The 25,114-nt window shown below is 27.7% G+C and overlaps 2 protein-coding genes across 4 annotated transcripts in view; one reads left to right on the forward strand and one right to left on the reverse strand.

Moving 5' to 3' along the window:
• Positions 1–1,403: 1,403 nt before the first annotated feature.
• LOC107441855 (T-cell activation inhibitor, mitochondrial) lies at positions 1,404–21,128 on the forward strand. Of its 3 annotated transcripts, none has more exons than XM_087169333.1 (10): positions 1,404–1,615; positions 4,751–4,861; positions 6,438–6,588; positions 9,812–9,935; positions 12,162–12,432; positions 14,974–15,194; positions 16,787–16,878; positions 18,295–18,539; positions 19,732–19,863; positions 20,742–21,128. In XM_087169333.1, exons 2-10 carry the CDS (start codon positions 4,836–4,838, stop codon positions 20,983–20,985), a joined length of 1,506 nt encoding a protein of 501 aa, XP_087025459.1. In that variant the 5' UTR covers positions 1,404–1,615; positions 4,751–4,835; the 3' UTR covers positions 20,986–21,128. The 3 variants fall into 3 exon arrangements, with proteins under 3 accessions (XP_087025459.1, XP_087025456.1, XP_042896099.2); XM_087169330.1 differs by having other exon boundaries at positions 1,538–1,717; XM_043040165.3 differs by lacking the exon at positions 4,751–4,861 and having other exon boundaries at positions 1,561–1,717.
• A 3,506-nt stretch (positions 21,129–24,634) lies between these two features.
• Positions 24,635–25,114, reverse strand: part of LOC107441857 (acyloxyacyl hydrolase) — a 32,733-nt gene continuing 32,253 nt past the window's right edge. The window contains exon 18 of the mRNA XM_087169328.1: positions 24,635–24,975. Within this exon, the coding sequence (XP_087025454.1) occupies positions 24,847–24,975 (129 nt within the window). The 3' untranslated portion in view covers positions 24,635–24,846. The remainder of the gene's footprint in view (positions 24,976–25,114) is intronic.

The raw sequence follows: 25,114 nt of genomic DNA on the forward strand, positions 1-25,114 counted from the left end.
AATTATTGCAACTAATAAGTTACGAAATCAGATACAGAATCGTCTCTTCTTAGAATAACGTTTTCTTTAAACATATGTGGATATATGACCCTAAATATAAATAAATATGGGTAGATAAAGTTTTAAAAAACTTGATCATAAATTGGAGGGTAGATAGGACTATATATCTGGCGATGACCCCAAAAAAGGCCTTTCTCTATTGTTAAGAAACCAAGTTGAGAGAAAAAAAAAAGAATGAAAATGAAAACTGAAGCTTTCTTATTCATCGTTTTGTGTTGGTACAGTAAGGCTTATTTATTAATAATTATTAGAAAAATATTTCGAAGTCTCTAGATTACACACATTTTATGGGCTGATTTCTGACCAAAAAGAGAAGAAATGTTTTTTTTTTTTTTTTTTTTTTAAATATCCATTTAAAATAAAATTTGACTTAATTAATAAATTATTTATGTTTTTTAAGATTTTAGAATTTGAACGTATGAACTTTCTATATGACATTTTTCGCATATTTTAAGTTGGTTTAAATTCATTTAGACGAAAATTTTATTACAATTATATATACAGAGTTTTAGAGATAATCATTTTTACACCTTTAATCGAGTCTTATGGGCTGGGAAGTTTAAAGAGACAAAAGAAGAAAAATAAATGTTCCTGCAAATATAAAGGGCCTGGAAGCTGGAAGAGATTATAATTGTAATGCACAAAGGTTATATAAATTACAAGATTTCTTTCTTTTTTCCCTAATTGAAGAAATTAATGAACGTTAAGTCAAGCATTTAAATTTCAGAATGATATAAAAAATTAATTTTTAAATATTATATATCTTTTTTAAAATTTGCAAATTATAAATCGTTAAAAAATTTGCAAAAAAATGTGTTTAGCATCCGTAACAATCGTGAGTTTTAGATTTTTCTGGCACAGAGACAAATTGAATGTTATTAATAATTATTAACCAGTACAATTTATTAAAATCAAATAAAAAAAAAGAACAAATCATCGTTGTTGTTCATTTACGTCGCACTAGAGCTGCACAATGAGCTATTGGCGACGGTCTGGGAAACATCACTGAGGATGATCCGAAGACATGCCATCACAATTTTGATTCTCTGCAGAGGGGATGGCACCCCCGCTTCGGTAGTCCGACGATCTGCACGCGAAGTCGAACACTTTACGGTAGTACAGTTCAACGAGGACCAATACCGCACATCCTCGGTCCCTATACACACTGATCCAAGTGGTCACCCACCCGCACACTGACCGCAGCTAGTGATGCTTGACTTCGGTGATCCGCTGGGAACCGTGTCTTAACGATCAGTCCACTGCGGGACTAGAACAAATTATAAAGCTACTTATAACGAATGAACTTCAATGTTGTTTAGACGAACTGCACTAGAGGCTTCCCAGCAGGTGGCATTCGATCGCAAGTGTTGTGATTTGAGAGTTTTTTTTTCTTTCTTTTTTCTTTTACCGTAGCAAGGCGCTTGAACCATTTGGGAGCGAATGTTGCCATTCAAGAATTTTCTTCAACAGATTTTTTGGAATGGCAACAAAATTTCAAGGTCATATGACATGTGTTCCATTCATGATTTGACACTTGTAAACAGAGTGGGAAAAGGTTGGTGTTGTAAATTATTATTACAATCTGAAATACAAATTCTTATTATGGTTAATGCAGCCTGAAATTTTTTTATATTATGCTAAACAGTTGTTTTAGATGGTGAGTAGTACATTCATTGTACTGATTTATATTTTGTATTCACATTACAAATATGTACCCTTCTACGAATAGCATCTTTTAAACGATCTTTCTAACATTTAATATTGGTTAAAGTAAATAATATGGCTCCCCTCTTATTTTGACCAATTTTTTAATTGTTCTTGTTCTTGTTTCTATGTTTTCTTGCAGAAAACATAGGAAATAACGGAAAAGTGATATTTTCTATCCATATGAAATCGCAATAAAAATTGTATGAAAGTGGAAGATTTCATAAATATAAGTTCCGAGTTTCCCTATCTAATCCGAGGGCCATCTTGAGTTTCAGTCTAACCCAACTTTTGTTTTAAATTACTATGTTTATAAATTGAAATTTATTGTCACATGTGCATTGTTTCTACTTCATTTTTTCACTTTCTAATATAAATCAAATTATAATTATGCTCTTAAGATGAATTTAGATCTATATACATGATGCGTAGTGTTTTTAAAAAGTGCTTTAAGGTGCTTATTTTCGTTTTTTAAAAGCCCTTAAAGTTGCTTTTTTTTCATTGGGTGTTTTTAAAAAATGATTAATTTTCCCTTTTTGGAAATGAGGTTTTTTTTCTTTACCATGTCAATTTTCGCTATGTATTATGCAAAAGTGTGGTTTTCACATTGCTCTATTCAACGTTTTCACAATTCATTCCAGTGTTTTCATCTCAGAAGAAAAATGGGTGAGAATTTCTCACCCTTTCTCAAAAACAGGGTGAGATTTCAAAAATTAAAAAAATCAAAACACAAAGAGACTTGAAAAAAAAAATCATTTCTTTAATTATAATGCATTTTTAACATGTTCTAATTTTTAAAGCATTGAATATTTTTGCTGTATCATCATATGGAAAATGTTCTACATCTACTTTTTCATCAGCTATTCTCATAAGGTTGCTCAAATGCGTATTTGTTTCGTTTTGATCGTTTCTACCCACATTTGTTTCATTTTCATTTGTCCGTTTCGGAGTAGAAGATATTGGCTTTACAAGGTATTTATCCATCTTACATTAACGAGCAAAAAATTTGAACGTCTTACATGAAGAAACCTTACGTACGGTAAACAAGTGGTTGCAGAGAAATGCATTCTGAAAGAGGTTCCGTGGTTCGGAAGGATGGTGTTCTGTTGTTCTTACAGGTTCTGAATAATACTGGTGAATAGGGAAGCTAGATAATGGGGCAGATGTTGAAAATAATAAAAGATCCAGGAAGAAAAGTGAAACGGATTTTATTCTAAATGGCGCAAATGAGAAATTTTTTTCAAAATGCGAGAAATTCGCGAATTTTGAAATTGATTTATAGAATGCGCGAATTTCTCGCGATAATCATTTTTTACTGCGAGAACATAAGAAAATGTGTGAGATTCTCGTGTTCTCGCGCTGTAGTGAAAACACTGCATTCAAACACAATGTATTTAGGCGTATCTTCGGTCCATAGCATATGAAAGTGCCAATCGTACTTGTTTGATGAAATACTTGCGGGTCTGCATGTGGATCTACTGAGCTGGGTTTGGTGAAATTCTTGCACTCTCATGTGTTGTATTTTGCAAGATATTCTCAATTTCTCCTCTGAAATCGAACTGAAAAATCTCTTGATCTTTTTATAGTGGCTAATATAATCAAGAAAAGAGTTCTTTGTCAAAAACTAGTAATTTTTTCATGATCATATAAAAGTCTTTGAAAATTATTTTGTTAATGTATATAGTGCTTAAAAATATTTTTTGAGTGCTTAAAAAGTACTTTAAAAGGTGCTTATTTTTGTTGAAGGATTTGGCTACGCACCCTGATATAACTTTATATATATATACTATATATATATAACTTTATATACTATATATATATAACTTTATATATAACCTGTTTATCTCGAAAACCTCTATATCTCGAAATTTTTAAAATTCCCTACATTTACTGTCTAAAATAAATGTATTTTCCATGTTTACGTTGATTTTTTTTCTTCAAAACCTCCATTTCTCGAATTTCTAATAATGGAGCACAAATGTCAAAACTTTATCAGCAGAACTTGTAGACAGAGATGAATTTCGTGAACCCACAGGAAGTAAGGATGAACAGGTTGGGGGTGTTTCTTGGAATTTCAATCACTATCCCTGCACTTCCTTAACTAGAAAGGAACACAATGATTCTGGCAGTAAGTGAGGGGTTAATGAGTAGTGACCATCAGGGGTTAGCTTTCCAACCTAGATAAGAAAGCTAAGAATAGAAATTCATTTTAACCTCAAAATTGCAACCAATGGATCACAGGATAATTAAGGGTTTTAAAGTGAACTATAGAAAATGACCTATGAGGAATTTGCAATATTTCTAACCTCAAAAGAATAATTGAAACAAATAAGGATATCAGTCAAAAATCTTATTTATTATTTTCAGTGTTAAATGTATGTTAAAAAACTGTTATGTAAATAGATTTATGTGGTATAATTAATCTAAAGAAATGTCTATATTTTTCTACTAAAAACAAAGCACTTTTAATCAAATTTCTTAATTAAATTTAATTTCTTTATAGTACCTGTATAACTTGAAACCTCTCTATCTCGAATTTTCGCCTTTCTTGTGAGATTCGAGATAAGCAGGTTCAACTGTATATATATATATATACAGTACAGAACCCGTTATCCGGAAATCAGAAAACCGGAAAACCAAAAAACCGGAACGAAATTCAATAAATTTTCCCGCCATTTTTAAAAACATTTTTTTTTTCCTCATAGGATTTTTCTTTCTTTTTTGAAAGATGTTCACCTTACCATCATTCTGGAAATAATCATTAGTGTATTACTTCATCATTTTTTCCTCTTTTTAAGATTATTTCCACAAAAAAAAATTTTTTTTAGTTGGATTTAACAATAAAAAAACGGTTTTTTGTAGCGATTCAGAAAACCGGAAAAATCAATTATCCGGAATAGCGATGGTCCCGATCGTTCCGGTTAATCGGTTCCCTACTATATATATATATATTAAGAAACTTCTGTTGATAGATAATATTTTTCAGATACATCTCTCATCAGTAGTGGGCCAATTCAGTTTGTATTTCTGAGAATGCCAAATTTTCTGATTGAAGCTGTTACAAATAGATAATGATTTCTATAAGCAGAAAGATTTGGTAAGAATTTATCATATACAATTTAGCATTATGATGTGTTCTTTCCTTTTTTAGAAAATGGGATAGGTATTATATTATTGTATTGAAAAAAATTACCGTCAAAATGAATTACGATCAATGTTGATAATTGATAAAATGGTTGGGGAGATTTCCATATCGTGATCTGTCGTGCCAACTGCAATCTCCAAGCTGCTAAATAGATTTTAAACTTGCAATTTTTTTTAAAAAAAAGATGTAGATGTTTGCCCGGGGGTAGCTACGAGTTATATCTTTCGAGTTGGTCTCTTTCTGTGATGTTGTTTTTAGTTTCTCGTGGGGCACTGCCCGGAAGCTTCCAAGACTTGGTGATTATTTTGCCACAGATTACGATACGGAAATCTCCCCAAATAGTTATTAAAAAGAAAACAATTTTCCAAATTAATAGTGAAATTTTTATAACCCATTGCTATAATCTAAAAAAATATTTAAAAAAAATACTTAAAACATGAGGAAAGAAAGCAGAAAAATAAATTGTAATTGATTAGGGAAATCTCCCCTCATTAAAGTTACATTTATTTTATGTCTTGAGTCATTAATTTTTGAAACAAGGTCATTAATGATAAAACAAACAATTAACTGAAATCAGTAATTACCCTTAGAAGCGGAATTTTTATGAAACTTATTTTTCATACACTTTTCATTATTTTTTATAGATTTAGGTCAAAGAAAAAAAATAAATATTGCATTTAATATTTTAAATAATGTTTATGAAATACAGCATGGAACAATGGTTTCATTTTCTACATTAAAGGTAAAATCTTCTGAGTTTGGGCTAATAATAAATGTTTTCAAATTTGTAGTTATTTAAATTTAAGAGAAAGTTATTCTTCATCGATTGAAAATTTCTTTTAATTTTTATCACTAGATTTGCCCAAGGAAGTCATTTTGACTGCTTTTTAATTTCAATTAAAAAAAAACAATGAGGTATATAATGACACAATTTTTTAGAATTTTGTGACTTTTTGTACAACATGTAATTTTTTTATTGTTAATATTTTCTAGTAACTTGTTATATAACAGTAAATAATATAAAAAATATTGAAATTAATTTAAAAAAAATTTCTTTACACATTAGTTATTCTTTCACAATCCAGTCTTTTGGGCAATATAGGTATATACAAAGTTTCAGTCTGTCTTTCTAGTGTTAAAATCAGTTATTGATAAATTTTTGAACATGAATGTGAAAATGACTTTTCGGTTATTAATTCAATTGTTTATTAACATAACTGTTTTTAAAAAAAATAGGTGAATTTGCTTGCCCTTAACTTATGGTAAAGTGCCAATAAAATTTTATTTAGCAGTGAAAAATGCAGAATGAATTGAGATTAGTTTTAACAATTATCGAAAACAGGTTTTAAATTGAACTGGATTTGCAATTGCTAGACGTTGAAGTACTTTTTAACTAATTTTATTGTTTTCCTAAAGTTAAAAAAAATAAACAGCTTCTAAGTTTTTAATATTTATTTTATATGTGTATTTAGTAAATATGCAATAACTATTACATAGATGTTACATATTTTTTTTCTTTTCATTTTAGCAATAGGCAATCATTTCAAGTATACTGTAGTTGTTTTTCGACAAATTATCAACGTGCAGTGCCGTTAACTCAACAAGAAGTTTCTGCTGCATTAAGACCTTTTTATTTTGCAGTGCATCCTGATTTATTTTATCAGTTTCCTAGAGAGAAGGTAATACATAGTGTACGGAATGGTTGTCAACAATATAAAGTTATTTTCAGACTTCAGGAGAGTCTTTTGACATTAAAAATGGTTTTTCTTAATACAGTACAGAACCCGTTATCCGGAAATCAGAAAACCGGAAAAACCAAAAAACCGGAACGAAATTCGATAAATTTTCCCGCTATTTTTTTAAAAAAAAATTTTTTTCCTCGTAACATTTTAGGATTTTTCTTTCTTTTTTGAAGGATGTTTACCTTACCATCATTTTGGAAAAAATCATTAGTGTATTACTTCATCGTTTTTTCTTCTTTTTAAGATTATTTCCAAACATTTTTTTTTAGTTGGGATTAACAATAAAAAAACTGCTTTTTGTAAAGATTCAGAAAACCGGAAAAATCACTTATCCGGAATAGCGATGGTCCCGATCGTTCTGGATAATCGGTTCCCTACTGTACTTTTACACTTAGCCAAGTGCAGCTAATTTTAACTTTATTTATTTCATTTTAATTCAAAACTAAATGGATGTCCAGAGATGATTGTGTTCCAGAAAAATCCGGTTTTCCGGATTTTTCGCTAACCGCGATCCGGAAGTTTCTGGAAATCCAAGATCCAGAAGTTTTAAGAAATCACCGATCACATTTATGTATAAAAACTTCTGTATATTTTATTTAAAAATATTAGAACTAGAATTTATACTTGGCATCTCTTTCATTTGTAAATATTTTTCCTGTTAGAATAATAATTGTGATTAGAGATAAAAGTAAATTTGTACATAATCATTCATTTAAATTAGGCTGCATGTAATTTATTTAGAATGTCATGTTTTGAAAATATCTATGATCTAAATTTATAGAGACATTAATTTTTTGAAATGCGTCATTAATGATTTTACTCAAGAAATTTTCAGGATTTTTGAGTTGGGCTCGCAATCACCCCTGTGGATGTCTCCCCTGCGAAAATAAATAACAAAAATTTTTTTATCACAATGAAACAATTTTTCAAGTATCTGATAATTTCATATTTCTTAAATCAAATATTTGCTGTCCAGAAGTTGAAAGTTAGATGAAAAAAATTTGGAATAACAAACTGGTTCATGTAAACATAAATATTTAACTTATATATTTTCAATGTACTTAACTGTTCTCTTATATTTAATGTAAGTCAATTTCTTATTCAAAACCTATTGGAACATAAATGTAAATTAAGTTCTCCAGCAAAGTTCGTCTCTTTGAAGTAGTTACTATGATTCCAAAGTAGTTTGTTGTCACTACATTAAAAGAAAAGTAGTTGTAATTGTAATTAACTACATTTGTAACAAAGTAGTTGTAGTAAACTACAAAAATAATGTAGTTTTCTCGACTACTGTTTTAAACATTTGTGTTCGTCTAAATTTGGCAAGTTTCCGAAATAGTGAACATTTTAGATAGTCACAGGAGTTGTCCAATACTCCTGATTTCAGACTAAAAAAAAAAATCCTGTGTGTCTTGGGTTTATCATTTATCGTTGTTTAAAAGTGAGTCAGAATTCATTTTTAATTCACAACTAATTCATGCCAGTGGCTCCCAATTTTTTCAGCCACAGACCCTTGAACAATCAAACTTCTTTTGGTAGAACCCTGACTTTTAAATAATTAATTCCGAAATATATCAAATGAATTAACTCTGAAATATTTAATGTGAATGAAAATTTTTCATTGCTTACATTAAGACTTAAAATCAGGTTTCATGTTAGACAGTTACATTCGCTAGTCTTCAGAGGCGCCTTTTTTGCTTCATTAAATTGTGTGGAAGGTTGTCAGAGAAAAATACTTATTTTTTTCTTGAATTCAAAGTACAATGAGAAATACTAATGTAATATTTTATAAATGCATATCCTTTAGCAATTTATTTGATGTATTGTTATTAGAAAAAAATATATTTTTTGAAATTTCCTTCAATTTTATTGCAATTTTTCATAAATAATTTAATATAAATAACCTTAATATTAAATGAGTAATGGATTAGTGGTTTGATACAAACTTATTAGTTTTCAAAAAGTGTTAATTCATGTAACCCCTCTGACATTTCCATTTGAACATTTAATGCAAATATAGATCAGCTTGGGAACCACTGATCTATATCTTTATTTGCATTAAATGTTTATATATTACTCATAAATATAGGTATTATTTAAATAAGTGATTCATTTATGTTTAATAGAGAATATATGAATAATTTTAATTTTTTTTTAAATTTTCATTATCTTATAAAATAAATAATATTTAACTTTCATTTAATTGCTTCGGTTGAAAAAATAAGCCAATATTCTTGTGTTTTTTTAAAGATCCCTTGAATTACAGTATTTAAATGTGTTTAGTCAGCTTTAGAACAATAATTATCACTTTTTGTAGCAATATGTTTTATTCCTGTTCAAGTATATATTTTTATTGAGACTCAATAATATTTTGTAAATATTTTCTTTGTTAATGATATTTTTAAGGATTTTTTTTTTTTAGTATTTTAAGCTATAAAAGCTTTACATCAAATACAAAGAAAGTGCTCTTAATTATAAAAAGTTTGAATTTAATGGTATGAATATTTATTGAATTTAATGGAATTATCTTTTGTACGAAGAAAACAACATTGATTAAAATTAAAATCGTTTGCAAAAAATCATGTATCTTTGATAACATTTTGAAGTTAATGGAGGTAAACCCTAAGAACGACCAACTTCCATTAATGACCATTATTGCAAGGAAAATTGAAGGTTAAAATATCTATATCTTTGACTCTTGCTAATTTTTTATTTATTTATTTTTTTGTTTTAGGAAAATTGTATTTTTTTAAAAATCCTTTTCTTAATTATAAAAGTAATAACTTTTTTGAAGAAACAAACAAGTTACCTTGTAATTGTGTATTCAGTTTTATGATAAATTCATTTCTATATTTATTTTAATTTTTTATTTCATAATATAAATGATACAATAATTTTTAATATTCTTTGCTGTATATGTATAAATCTTTTAAAACTAAATCTAATATTTAATGTAAATATCAATTAATGACATAATAATGTAAATAGCAATTATTGACATACATAACAATTATTTATAATTTTAGTGCCTGTTTTCATAAATTTATTAGACACGCTAAATTTTTATTTTCTTTTTTAAATGATAAAATTTTAATTTCTAGTTTGTTTCTTATGGTTTTACTTTATTTTTAAAGATTGAAAAACTTTATTATTTTTATAGGAAATAAATGAAAATTCTTTGAAGCAGCTGAATTTCTATTTGGAAACAGTTTTGAAAAATTTGCCCACAAGTCCAATATCATTAACATTTTGTCTGAAAGATGGACAGCCTAAAGTCAACAAGAGTAAGTAGTTTGTATGAGATGCTACACATAGTAATAATAATATTATTATTAAATTTTCCTCTGTTCTGCTTAGAATTTTTTAATTTTCAGTTTTCTATCATTTACGCTTTTTCTAATATTTTTGAAATTTTTCTAGTTTTTACATGGTGCATAAAGTTTTTAAAAAGTGCTTAAAGATACTTATTTTCGATTTTCGTTTTTTAAAAGCCATTAGAGGTGCTTTTTTCATTGGATGTTTTTCAAAAGTGCTTAATTTTCTATTTTCGAAAATGCGGTTTTAATTCTTTACCATGTCGAATTTCGCCATGTACTGTGCAAAAACATGCTTTTCACATTGTTCTATTCAACGTTTTTACAATTCATTCAACTTCAATCCATTTCGGCGTACCATTGGTCCATAGCGTAAGAAAGTGCTAATCATTTTACATGTTGTACATTATTTTATCATGATAATGTGAAATCTTTGAAAATTATTTTATGTTTTTTTAATGTATATAGTGCTTAAAGATATTTTTAGAGTGCTTAAAAGGTGCTTATTTTTTGTTGAAAGATTTGGCTATGCATCCTGTTTTATTATACAGTGAAACTTCTCATTTATTGTACCACCACATCCTACAACGACTACTTTTTTAGAGCATCGATTTTTGACCCTATCAATCTGATTTTCAAATGTCCTTTAGAAATGACCAGACAAACATCTGTTAGGAACGGATCGTAGACTACCCTTTTAAAAAATTTGCTTGTCTTTCCCTTAAAGTAAACGAAAATACATTTCAAACTATATGGAGAATATTTGATTCCTTTTGAATTGACTTTTAATGCTTACAAGTAGAGGATAATCTATTCGGGGAAAAAATCTGAATATCTTTTTACTTTAAACATAATCATGAAATTTCAGTTTTAAAGTACAGTACGGAACCCGTTATCCGGAAATCAGAAAACCGTAAAACCAAAAAACCGGAACGAATTTCGATAAGTTTTCCCTCCATTTTTAAAAAAACAATTTTTTTTTCCTCATAAGATTTTAGGATTTTTCATTCTTTTTTGAAAGATGTTTACCTTACCATCATTTTGAAAATAATCATTAGTGTATTACTTCATCGTTTTTTCTTCTTTTTAAGATTATTTCCAAATATTATTTTGATGCATGATTTTCCAATGATACATCGAGATTTGTATTCATGCAATTTTAAAGTGAAACATTGAGATTCGTATTAACACAATTTTAAAATCAAACATTGAGATACATATTCGCATCATTAAAAAATCATTTATTGAGATTCATATTCAGACAATTTAAATAAATAAAATCTCGAATCGATATTTGTATTAAAACATTCATAAGTTTCTGTAGATAAATGCTTCCTACGTCTTGTATAAACTTTTTTCTTGCTTAAATTTCTGGTATTTTTTAAATTATTTAAAAAGTGTCTTTGCACATAACGTTTTTGGATTTCTATTTTAAGCTTTGTTTACCAAACTTATCCCTGTGGTATGAATCATTATAGAGTTCTATAAAAATTTAACATTTTTAAAAAAATGTGTGACTTTTAAAAAAAATTCTCAAAAATGAGGGGCGAGGAAAGAATGAAACTAGTTACAAGAGTTAATCAATGCACGCCGAAAGGTTTTTATTTGAGATTTTGTGTCTGCTGTGAGTTTTTAATTTTTTTGTTTATTTTTTGATTTTATAATATTTTCATAACTCTGATCAAAACCATAAAATACTGTAGAAAATGAATAAACTGAACCACATTTAATAATAATAAACACAGAAATTAGCTTAAAAAATAAGTTTCAATGGTTAAAAAGTTTCAAACATTATTAATGCTATGTCCTTAGTAAAATGTTTTTGGTTTTAAGTAACTGAATGATATCTTAACACTCATTTGTTTGCAAATTATATGATCTTTTAATTGAATTGATTCAAGAAGGGTGTTTTAAATTAAGTCAGGGTTTTTTTTGTTGTTGTTGTCTTTGTTTTTTTTAATAAGAGTGTGTCAATTATTCATTTCTTAAATATTACATAAATCATTTTCCCCTAAATTAAATAAGGATTTCATTACTTTAAAACTGTCAATAATCAATATCCATTAAGTAATTCCATTTAAAAATAATTTTTAAACAAAATTTAATTTAAATTAAAATTATTTAAAGTCATGTTATTTCAAGTATAGTTATGTAGATATTTTCCACCTAATTTAGATTTTTCATTCAAATTCCTAGGCGCATCTTTTAAGCATGTAAATATTCACCTTCTTGATAAAGATGTACATCGCCTTCTTCATAAGATTTTATCTACTTGCCAATTGTCAACCGACTATCTGGATGCCTTAAAAAAATCCAAACCATCAGTTAAAGTAACTAAGAAGCCCAAAGAACCGCCCACTTCTCAACCAGCTGATGATAAATTCCATTCTACCTGGTGGAGAGAAGCACAACAAGCAGCTGAAGATATTGAGCAACGAATTAGAAATGAACCTGATATGGATATGAAGTACTATTTTTCATTCTCTCTCGTTTTTTTTTTTTGTTCATTGTGAACTTAAATAATTAGTATTCTAGAGTCAATGTGGCTTATACGGTAAGTGATTTAGCGCTCACTTCCCATTGATGAGACTTTGGTTTGAGTACCCTTGGTAATTCGTATACTGCTCTCGGTTTGCACTGGAAACAGTTTTAACTTACTATAACATGAGTGGAAGAGGGATCATGTCATGGGCGAGAGTAAACTTTTCATCATCTTAACCATGGAATATTTTCATCTTTTTTTTCTATTGATGTAAAGTGCAAATGTAAGCTTGTTTCAAGTCTTATACTCCATGATCGTGAATTTGTTCTGAAGCGTTACCAGGGAGCTCCCTTGAACTCTTAAGTTCGGTTCAAAATTGCAAAACTGCGGGTTTGAGCATTATAAGTAACAAATCATCTGTGTGAATTAATACCAGCAGTAAAATAAAGTAAATATCTTAAGTCTTGCAATAAATTTGATTTTATTTGATTTTTTGTTATATTTATTTATTTTTCGGTAAATCATAATTTTTATTTATTTCTTAGCAAGAATTTTGTATCTAATAAAAAGGAAAAATTGTTCCCACAATCATTTACAATGAACTTGTTTTACCTTTCTTTTTCCTTAGCTAACTAACGATTAACGTATTCTACTCAATATGTTTTAAAATTCAAAAAACGTATTAAAATAAAAATACTCAATAAAAACAAATAAAGAAAACACAAAAACTTTAAGATTTTAATTTTTTTTCTGGAAAATTTTTTAAGGTATATAATTAATTTAATTTTTGTCTTAATGTACATTTAACTTTTTACGTATTTCATCATATCTCAAAAACTTTTTAAGAAAGAGAAAAAGGTTTTGCATGCAATTACCAAATTTGTTTTACCAAAGACAATTTTATGCAAAATGTAGCTTTTAGTAAATATTTTTTTATTTACTAATATTCAAAAAACTTATGAATTGTAAGTTTTAAAATTTTTTACATCATTTTAAAGAATGCAATTTTAAATGACAAAATACAAAATTTTAGCAAAATCGGTAGAATAGTTATCAGTCAAACCTGGGAAATTAAATTTTAAGAAAGTAGTATTTTTCAAAATTCAATCCTTCGTCTTCTTAATTTTTTTGTGACTTATAATTCATAACTATAAAATCAAAAAAAGATTTAAATTGTAGTGGAGAGAATGCTTCGCGTTGATATACAGTAAACATTTATTAAATATTTTGTTGTCTGAAAGGTTATTCGTTGCTGGTGCGTGCCAGTGTGTGAAGGAGTTCTTCCAAGTTCTGCAGAGCGAAACTTGGAAAAAGTGGAAAGTCAGCTCTGCAGAGAGAAGGAGATTTTTTAAAAGTCTCTATATTTATTTACAGATATGTTGACATTGAACATTCTAATAAAATAATCTTTTTTTTTCTGTAAAACTATTTTATTCAGCAATTTAAAAAAGAAAAACTAATTTTACAATTTAATAAACAAAACAATTTTGAAGTTCGTTCAAAATGGGGTATGATATCTTCAGATAGAATACGTGCGAAAAATGTATTTAATAACTCTTTTTACAAATCTGAATTATTATGCAGTACAGAAGGAAAAATTGAATTTAACATTAAATTATTCAAAAGCCAATCAATACATTAATAACATTTTCATATCAAACTGTTCTTTAAATGTATGTGAAATTTAAAATTTTTATTATCGAATAATTTTTGCATTATGAGACTGACAAGCCTGGATATGTTCTGATAGAGCAGTGACTGAAAATTTTTTTTTATTATACTAGAAACAATTTTTAAGCTCACAGTATGTTGTAGGTTGCATCATATAGTACAAAATGCATTGATATCCGAAATTTTTTTTATTAAGATTATATTGAAATAAATGTGTGCATTATGGTATCAAAATTATTGATTTTTTAACTTATTAGAAACGTATTCTGAAAAAAATGATGTAAGACAAGTATGAAGTGTAAAATATGTTTTAATTTAAGTATTTTCAATTCATTTGTTTGAGTCTCCCAGTTTGGGGAGGCTTGACTTTCTGCCAGGCTAAGTCTGGTGCGACCCTCATTGAAAATCATATATTTATTGAAGTACTTTAGGAATAAAATTAGTGAATTTTGAAATGAGAGGATAGTAAAATAATTAACTTAAAAACATATTGCTGGCTTGGTGCGTTATTCTCCATTCTTTGATGTTACTGTTAATAGTAGGTGAAAAAATAACTGTCCTTTTTCAATTAATTTGCCCCATTCCTTGACTTGTATTATAAATGCCACTTTTCTGATTAAATCTATTTTGTATAAAAGGTATCAAATATAATTTTGTATAAAAGGTATCAAAACAAAATCTGCTTTTACTTTAAACTTTAGTTTGAACAAAGATAGGTAAATAAACAAAAACAGTGTCAACGAATATGCAATGCCTCTAATGCTGAAAAAAAAAATCAACTCTTGTCTGTTTTGCAACAATTTATAATTACTGTAACACTCATAGCCTTAGTTACATACTTTCATTCTAAAATAGGTTTTGGCTCAACAAGAATGCTGAAAAAGCACTCATTAGATTACAAGCTAGTCAACCTTTAAGGGATGAAACAGAAAGACTGTGCAAAGAATTGAAAGAGCTTTTACATTTAAAAGAAATTGTTTGGAATTGTGGCTGGGGTATCACACACTTCAGGGGTTGTCTACAAAGCTTCAAAACTCTGTATCTTCAGCATCCCGATATTATGCGTACTCTGTCTGGTAATTCCTAATGTTACTACTATATAATTTTCAATTTAGTTTTGAGATTTTACTATTTCAGGAAAAAATATTTTTCTTTTTTTTAAAAAAATGTTTTTATTGACGAAATTTATTTTGTATTACATAATTTTTTGATTCATTATGGGGTTTCGCTACCTTGCTTAATCATAGTTAGCTACTTGCTAAAAGTTTATTGATAAATGATTTTACATATAATTGAATTAGAAAAAAAAAAAGGATTCGAATGACTAAATAAATATATATTTATATCATGTAGCAGGTAGCTGAACTGGGTTCTTTGATCAATCAGGCAATATCAAAGCATATTTTATTGAATCACTTTAATAGTGTTGAGGATTAGCAAAGCTCTGAGGAAATTCACACTTTTTATATAAATTTTTTTTACAGAGAAGGGTTGCAAAATCCATAATTATATCATGATCAAGGGATAAAAGTGGGGAAGAATTAACACTTTTAAATAGTTCTCTTCATTTAGGTCGAACTATCTGTATTTCTTTCAGGAAAATAATCTTCGTAATAATTTGTTAAATAATTTTAAGATTTAAAAAAAACATTTATTTCACTCATTAGTACGGTATCTTTTGTTAGGGGAAGCTTTTTGTTTTGGATAATTACTGAAGGAATGGATTTTAGACTATGAATTGTAATAAAATTATCTATATATACAGAGATGTGGTAGAAAGTACCGAAATCTCTGTATTTTTATTTTTCTTTCCCTTGTCCTCAAAGTACATTCAGTGGAACTAAATGCTGATGTATCCAAAATAAGACTCTACATTCTTAATCTCCATTTAGTGATTTAATTTTTCATGCTAAAAATATTGTAGCAACTCTGTTTTAAGCTTCTTACTGTGTGAATTTTATTTGACAGTAAATGTAGTTGTTAACATTAAAATATTTTGAAATTCTGTCTCTCTAACCATAACAATCAGAGCTAGGTAGTAATTTATTACCCTTATTTATACAAAATTTATTTCCCCCCCCCCTGAAAAGTATGCTTGTCGGAGGGTCGTATGTCAGCAAAATTACTTTAACCCATTTATGCATTGTTATAGAAACAGCATTTTTATTATGTAATTTATATATTTTTAATTTCTGTTTTTATAATTCACTCAGGGTTGAATGTATCTATTTCGTGAATAGGCGATGTTGATAAAAATAATTATATTGATTTTTACTTCAATACAAATTTGAGTTACATTACTTGACTTTAATAATATATAACTGAACTGGAATTGTTATTTTGTAACTAATAATTTTTCTCATTGACTAGAAATTGAATATGTAATTGTTTTTTTCGTTTATTTATATTTGACTTTAATTCCAGATAACTAAACTCTAGATTTCAATACTTGCTATTGTGGAAGAGTTTAAAGTTACAATAGCAACTTATCACAAAATTGACAAAAATCAATTGCCTACTACATAGTTAGCTTTTTTTTAAAATTATTTCTAATATAAGCTGTTATTAACTACCAGTTTTGAGTGTTATTTTCTGATAGTCATATTTTTTTTTTAGTTATTTGAAGGGTGGAATGTGCTGGTAATCATGATTGAAATATCTTTTTAAGGTCGAACCCTTGTTTTCGGCAGGCAAACTGGTGTGAGTTTTGAAGGTCACATCATTCTCAGCAGTGAAGATGTTCGTAATCATTGGATTGATGTGAGTTAGCATTTGTATTAAGTTAAATGCTAGCATTTTTAGTATATTTAGCTCTTTTTTTTAAAATTTTATTTCTTACTAGTGTTTTAATAATGTGTAAAATCTGGACTGAAAAAGTGAGAAAAAATATACTTATTATAAATAAAATAATTTTAAACTGGTATACTTTTTAAAAAAATGTTTGATTAATCAATAAATAGGAAATAAAGCATTTCAAGGTTTAACAGGAAACACCATTATGATTGTCTAACCAAAAATAAATGGTTTTTTCTCCCTAAGTAAATTTACTGGTCACATAATAAGTAAAAACATGTGAAGAACTTTTAAATTATTTTGCATATTTTAAATCATATTTAAACGAATATGCAAATTCTATGAAATATGCAATGTTGATATTCTCCTTAACTGATGTTTTGAAATTCCTCAAACTTCCAAATATTTTAGCAGTAGCCCTCTTTTTAAAGCATCTTGAAACTTGTTTCATATCAAAATTGCAAAGCTGAATTGTCATAACACCACAAAAGGAGAAAAAAAAAATGTGTTACTCGATTATTGGCTTTTACAGCTTACAGATTTATTTTGCATTAAGCATCATTTTATAAATTTTAAGTTGAATCTAAAATAAAAAGTTTAAACACGTTTGCTTTGTTAAGTTGAATTGAGCTAATTTTTTAAAAAAATAATAATAATCGCAGATTTACGGCCTTAGTGTCTAAGACAACTTGGGGTCTATGAAGATAGTGCTGGAGATTGACGATGTAAATTCTGCTACCTGGATGACAACTACAGTAGAACTTAGATTAACCGAGGTTTCTGTTTACCAAGGCAATAACGAAGTCTATTTTTTTTTCCTCCTTTGAAAAATGAGCTTGGAAAAAATTCTACACATTTTAGTTTGTTGTCCATATTTCAGGCACATCTTCCCCACAAAAGCACTCAACTTCCAAGAAATATTAACAGTGGTCATGTGACCCTATTGAATACCAGTTGATTTCCTTTTTAAATCTTTTTAGCTTTGAAACATAAGTTCATATTTGTTTATTTTTATCATTTAAAAAACGTTCTATTGCTTTTTAGTTTAAAAGTAGTTAAATTCGCAAGCACGGAAGGTTTTTATACATGGTTTCTTTTAACCGAGATATCCAATATCGGAGGTACTAGCGGTCCCAATTAGCTCAGATAATTGAGGTCTTACTGTATTTGTTTTTTCATTCATCATTGTGCCATTAGTCTCAAAACTATAGAGCCTTAAGCTCCCCAGGCTCTTGTTTCTGGCTATTGCAAGAATAATTTACTTTCTTTACTTAACCAATTTTCATATGTCATTAACAAGAATAAAATTGTAACGAAGTCCATCATCCCATTATTTTTTTTTTTATTTTGAAACCTGTATTGAGATGTGCTGTTGTTTATTAGATGATACAGTCAGTTGGCCAGTTTGATGAATTGCTTAGTCAAGTGCCTCAAGCAGAGAGATCGCTTTCTGAAGTTTTGAGAGGAATTCTAGTGGATCACAGAAAATTCCAGCCTGCTGTGATGGTTCAAAAATATAGTCAACAGCTTGGCAAGCTAACGTCTGCTCTTTACAAGCATCGTTGGGTACATGGATATCCATCATCATGGCCTCGGAGATTGGATAAATTCCAGATAGTTGTTGAGTGGTAAGATGTAGCAATATTTTGTTTTTGTTTCAAAGGATTCTACATTAATTTCTATTGGAATAAGTGTTACATTCCAGGCGTCAGTTTAAAAGAAATTTGGGTGCGTTAACGGACCCTTCACGAAATATATTTTCATAAAAACGGACCCTTCACGAAATAATTTTATCTTTTAATTGGACCCTTCTCAAATTTGTTTATCTTCATTATTGTTTTGTTAATTGAATGAACCCTTCCCAGGGGGAGACGGTTCGAGACAAGCTAAGTTTGAATTCCAAATGTAGTATTCCGAGAAAATATTTCTACTTTAACAAACAACGTGTGCACATTCTTACTAATATTAAATCATATTTTTTTGTAAATAATTAATTGATCAATTTATATTTATTCATAAAATTAATTAATAGAATATTATGTAAATAAAAATTAATTTCTGGCAATTTTTTAAATAAAATATTTACCAAATAGTATTTACAGTAATTTTGTAACTTCATTATTAATTTTTTTTTTTTGCTTTGCTTTGCTTTGCTATGCAATTATTGTAAAATTTTATGTGACATGATAATTTCAATACATTTAATATAAACTGAATTTTGCTAAATTTTATAATTTTTTTAAAAAATGAATTTACAATGGACATGAATTTAAAATTATTGTTAGTTTTCAGTTATTTTGAATTCTTAATGGTGCTTTTTAAAGATGTAACATTTACAATTAGGTGATGAATTTTGAAATTACTGTGTAATAACTTTTTTTAAAATTTTGCTTATGAATATCATTAAGTAATTTTTTAATTTGAGTTTGAAATTCATGCATTTTTAAAGTTTGCCTCTCACATCAAGTTTTTGATATAATTTTTACTTACATACTTTGTAACTGGATTAATAGAGTTACTTGAATTTAATTATAAAAAAAAATTATTTAGTTAAAAGAAATTTCTTCTTTTCATTTCCGACAAATATATAGTTTTTAAGCAGTTCCTTTTTATTGTTGTATTGTAGGAGTATTCATTGAAACATTGCAATACCGAGAAAAGAATTTTCTGTGGCTTTTTTTATTTAAAAAGAAATACTGTAATTTCTCTTTATCAAAATTTTTTAGTTTTATGTTCTAATTAGTAAGTTTTCTTTTTAAAATCAATGCAGTAAATATTATACATAGTTTGTAATTGCTCAATAAAGTCTTTTTTTTGCAGTGAAGCTGGTCCACTTATGTTATCACCCACTGGTCAATTCATTGTGCCCGCTTCATGTCCAGCACTTTTGCTAGTGGATTTTATTTCAAAAAATATGGAAGAGGCTAATCATAGGTTGCAGTTGTACAACACGTGAGAATATTATTTGTTTTTTAATGGAAAATGTCATGAAATTGCTATAATTTTATTACTCGTTTGATGGTTCAATGTGTTGGGTGCTCCATTTATTACCATTTCATAAATTTATATCTTATTGCCTAGTAATTAATTTTAATTAATGAAATTATATTTTTAGAATCTTTTAAAAAGTAAGACTGCTAAGATCTTTTAAAAAGTTATAGGATATTAGAAACTGCATATTAATATCTTTAAAAAAAAGGGGGGGGGAGAACATTTTAACTGTAGAATAATATTATATGGACGTATGCTATTCTATTATAGACATAAGATACTCCTAGCTTTTTAATTTTGTTTGATTCTTGAATTTATATTTACCTTTAAATTTTTTTTCTGAATGAAAAATTTCCAATAAATCTTTCTGTTAGGAAGTTCTTGTAGCTAAAATCAAATTCTATAAATAGATATTCTTTTAACGGGTTCATACACTAACATTAAATTAAACCTAGACTTTGAGCTTCTAATGATTTAAAAAATATTTTTTTATCAATATTTATAATTAAAAAGCAAATAAATTTTTAATGTTTTCAGAAGTTTTTGTGATTTTCCTCTTCATGTAATGCAAATGCAGAGAATTTCCATCAAAAAGTCCTCCACAAAGTCTAGTTTGGTCACAGTGCTTTATTCCGGAGCTCCCTTGTCTTCTGGGTTGGGTTAATAATTACAAGTTATATGGAGTTAAAAATTAGTAGTTGTAAACTTAGAATTGGATTGGCTGTTCAACGCCAGCTCTGAAATAAAATATTGGTATAAATGTTATTTGCAAGTAGAAGTGCTGTCAAATAATGTGCATAATTTGGATATTTATTTATGATTCTTTTTTTTCTTTTCAGAATGAAAAGAAAAGAGCTGAAAGTTTATATGCAGAGCATGTCTGAACTTGGGTTAAGTTCATTAGAAAAAGATGACAACATCACCCCAGACCTAATGGTTCACTGCTGCGAGAGATTACTAGAAGAGCCAACCTATTTTGGGTGCAAATTGTTGGATTTAAGATTGCGAATAACAAATTACTATTCTATACTGCAAGATGGTGAGATGTGTATTCCTTGGGACTGGATGAGTAAGAATTTGTGATGAACAATATTTAATTGTAGAATAGAGATGTATATTTTTGTAGTATAATAATTGTTGACATTTTTCGGAGTTTTAAAAAAGTGGCTTGTTTACTATAACTGATTGTGCCATTGTGATAAATAATAAAGCCTTATTTCTTTTTTCTTTCTTTCTTTTTTAGATGAAGTAGACTTCTGTAAATTAATTCAATTTTTGAAAGCTACTCTCACAAGCAGCAAAATGAGCACACGAGCACCACTAAGGGAATAAATAGTAAAAAATTATTTCAGACATGTAATTTATCTATGAACATTTTTTCAGGGTCCGTAGCATTTTTAAAAAGTGCTTAAAGGTGCTTATATTTTTTTTTAAAAGCCCATAAAGGTGCTTTTTTCATTGGGTGTTTTTAAAAAGGTGCTTATTTTCCCTTTTTCAAAATGAGATTTTTCCTTTACCATGTTAATTTTAGCTGTGAATTATTCAAAAAGACGCAATTCACATTTTTCTATTCAACGGTTTTACTATTCATTCAACCCCAATCTATTTCGGCGTATTGTCAGTCCGGAGCGTATGAATATGCCATTCATTTTACATGATTCAAAACTTCATGATTTTTAACAATTCTCTAAAACAATGCCTTAAGTTTTTTTTTTTTTGACATGATAGTTGAAACGAGATAAAACCGTCAATTGTCAAAAATTTTCCAACCCTGCCCAATTATGATATTTTTTTAAAGTGCTTAAAAATATCTTTTGAGTGCTTGAAAAGTTTGTAAAAGGTGCTTATTTTTTGTTGAATAATTTGGCTATGCATCCTGTTCTTAAAATGTAAGTATAGATAAGGATTAATAAAGCTACACATCTTGGGAAGAATGAGCCTTCCCTCATCAGGCAGTTAGAAAGGAAAATGGTAGGTAAGACAAGGAATTGCAAAAAAGTGTACTATATCGAAAAATGGGTAAGGAGTGAATCAAAAGTAAAGAAAAAATAATATTGTAGAAAACTAGCAAAAAGGGAAATGAAAAGTGAGAACAAAAACTCAATTTTAAAAACAAATCACTGAAATAAGTTTTTTCAAGCAGTAGATAAAAATAGAGAATCAGGTTTTACAGTTTCAGTGTTTTAGTTCATAAATTTTGTAAAAATTAAGTTCAGAATTACAATTTTCATTGAAAGTATATTATTGTTTTGGCTTATTGTTTTGGCTTGTTTCAGGTTTCAAGATGTTAAAATTAATTTCATTAGTAACTAACTGCGATTCTAAACCTTTTTTTTTATGAACAAGGACAATATTACTATAGGAAAAATCAACTTTGGTTTGGAAAAATTTTTTGGGGGTATTTTATTCTTATTTTTCCTTCATTCTCTTTTTTTCTCTTTCTTCCTATTTTAGTTGTTGATTCTCTTCTCATCCTTCTTTCCCTGGTTGCAAATTTTTCCTCCCATTTATTCACCTATTCTTTAGTTTATTTTTATCATATTCTTAGCTAGGAGAATTCCTATTCTACACTAATGAGAAAAAAAATTTTTTCTGAAACATGTCGCTTTATTTTTGTGCATGTTTTAAAAAATTTGAATCAAAATTCATGTTTTTTTACACCAGTTTGATTCTTCAATAATTATACAATGTTAAATAGTTGTTAGTTAATTTAGTGGTTTTCCGTAAATGCTCTATGTCGAATTGTTTTTATTTTTTCTATTTTTTTAAGAGTTTAATGTACAGGAACTAGAGAATTTTTCTAATATCTGAAGTAAACTTTTTAAGGTACCCGACAGGGTTCAAAACAATTCGTTTTTGAAACAGCCATGATTACAATTTTACTGTTGTTTTTTGTCAGCAGGGGTCCTAAAACTGCAAAGTAAAATTTGAAAATTTTCCATGTCACGCTAACAACTCTTCAACAAATTTTAATGCATAAATGTCAATTTTTTTCTAGATCAATAATGTGGTTATTAATGTGTTAAAACTATTTTGAACTAAAATTATCAATTTCCAATATACAATGAAATAAAAACTAAATATAGTTCAATATTGATTTTTGAAAGAAAAATTCTGAACATTCTTACTTAAAGTGGGAAAATTCACACTTAGACTTTAGCTTTTAGTTCAACCATAGCTAACATTATACAAAATCTACATACAAAGTTTCAAAGAATTTAGTAATAATTTCGTGTTAAGAAACCTTCTCCAATTTAACGTTTTTCAGAAAAATCATATAAAATGCAAGAAAATTCTGAGAGCAAAAAAAAAATTATTCAAAACTTAATTTCTAAAAATTAATTGTGTTTGTATTAAAATATTATTTTTTTTTTCAAATAAAGAAGATTAAAATACTTAAAGCATAACATAATAGTTTCATTACTGCAGTTTATTTCAGGTTTCAGTTTTGTCTGTTAGCATATGATAAAACAAGCATAACTTCATTTCTTAAAATTGTAGAACTAAAATTTAAAGGGTTTTGGAAAATTAGTGAACTAAAGTTCAAACATAGATCGTAATAATAGTTTTAAAAAATTAACTTTCATCAAAATTGAAAATTTTTTATTTCAGGTTTCAGTTTTGTCTGTTTATGATAAAACAAGCATAACTTCATTTCTTAAAATTGTAGAACTAAAATTTAAAGAATTTTGGAAAATTAGTGAACTAAAGTTCAAACATAGATCGTAATAATAGTTTTAAAAAATTAACTTTCATCAAAATTGACAATTTTTTACTTCAGGTTTCAATTTTGTCTGTTTATGATAAAACAAGCATAACTCCATTTCTTAAAATTGTAGAACTAAAATTTAAAGGGTTTTGGAAAATTAGTGAACTAAAGATCAAACATAGATAGTAATAATAGTTTTAAAAAAAATTTAACTTTCATCAAAATTGACAGTTTTTTCCCAGTTAGGATACCTTAAAGAAATGTAGAAATTAAGTTTAAAGGGAAGGTAACAACAAAAAAAAAGTTTTCACTTTCAGTAGCTTTGAAAGTCCTTTCTCAATATTGTTTTTTTTATTTCCTCTATTTATTGCAAATTCATTCAGATGAAGCTTTTTTCTATTTCCATAGTTTTGATTCAATACTTAGACATGGTGCATAGCGTTTATAAAAAGTGCTTAAAGGTGTTTATTTTCGATTTTCGTTATTTAAAAGACCTTAAAGGTGCTTTTTTTCATTGGGTGTCTTAAAAAAGTACTTAATTTTCCCTTTTCAAAAATGGGATTTTTTTTCGTTACCATGTTGATTTTCGCCACGTATTATGCTTTCCACATTATTCTATTCAACGTTTTCACAACTCATTTCGGCGTACTGCCCATAGCGCATGAAAGCGCCAATCATTTTACAAGTTTGATTAAATATGTGCATACATGCGTCTACTGAGCTGGGTTCGGTGAGATTATTGCACTTTCATGTGCAACTCTGCTGCATTTTGCCACCCTCTCATATAGAACCGAAAAATCTCTCGATCATTTTGTAACGGCTAATATGATCAAGAAAAGAGTTCTTTGTCAGAAACTAGTTATTTTATCATGATTATGTAGTCTTTGAAAATTATTTTGCATTTTGTTAATGTATATAGGGTTTAAAAATATTTTTGAGTGCTTAAAAAGTACTTAAAAGGTGCTTATTTTTTTATGAAGGATTTGGCTACGCACCCTGTAATAAACATAAAAAATTTCCAAGTTCAATAAAAATCTCTTTATTGGTACTCTGTAAATTAATACATTTTTTTTCTTCTCAAAAATACAAAGTTTTATGAGTATCTTCATGAAAAGATGTGTGAAATAAATATTGATGTACGAGTTTAAAATGCATGTTGATTGAAAGAGATGAGTCTTTTTATCCAAGTAATGACTGAAGTCGATATTTTACAAATGAGATTGACACATTAGCTGTTAGTGTCCACCCTGGTCTCCAAAAACAGATTGTATCACATGATTGTTTGGATTTATCTGACCTAGAACTTCTGGATAATTAGTAGCAATTTCATTCCACATAGCTTGTGTAATCAGCGGTAGAACTTCCTGTTAAAGATAATATATTTAGTTCTGTTCAAGAAAATATATTACATTAAAAATAAAAATTTAAATTTTTAATAAGCACTATAATGTTTGGAAGATTAATGACAAAACTATTTATGTTATTTACTACTTTATGTTTATA

Source organism: Parasteatoda tepidariorum, chromosome 1, assembly GCF_982258835.1.
Source record: "Parasteatoda tepidariorum strain Cologne lab strain chromosome 1, Ptep-v5.0, whole genome shotgun sequence".
Taxonomy (NCBI): domain Eukaryota; kingdom Metazoa; phylum Arthropoda; class Arachnida; order Araneae; family Theridiidae; genus Parasteatoda; species Parasteatoda tepidariorum.

Excerpts from the sequence above, each read along its gene's own strand:
- LOC107441855 (XM_087169333.1), top strand. The coding sequence starts at position 4,836 with ATGATTTCTATAAGCAGAAAGATTTG. Across the intron at positions 9,936-12,161 it reads ACAGCCTAAAGTCAACAAGA|GCGCATCTTTTAAGCATGTA; the intron begins GTAAGTAGTTTG and ends TCAAATTCCTAG. Across the intron at positions 12,433-14,973 it reads GAACCTGATATGGATATGAA|GTTTTGGCTCAACAAGAATG; the intron begins GTACTATTTTTC and ends ATTCTAAAATAG.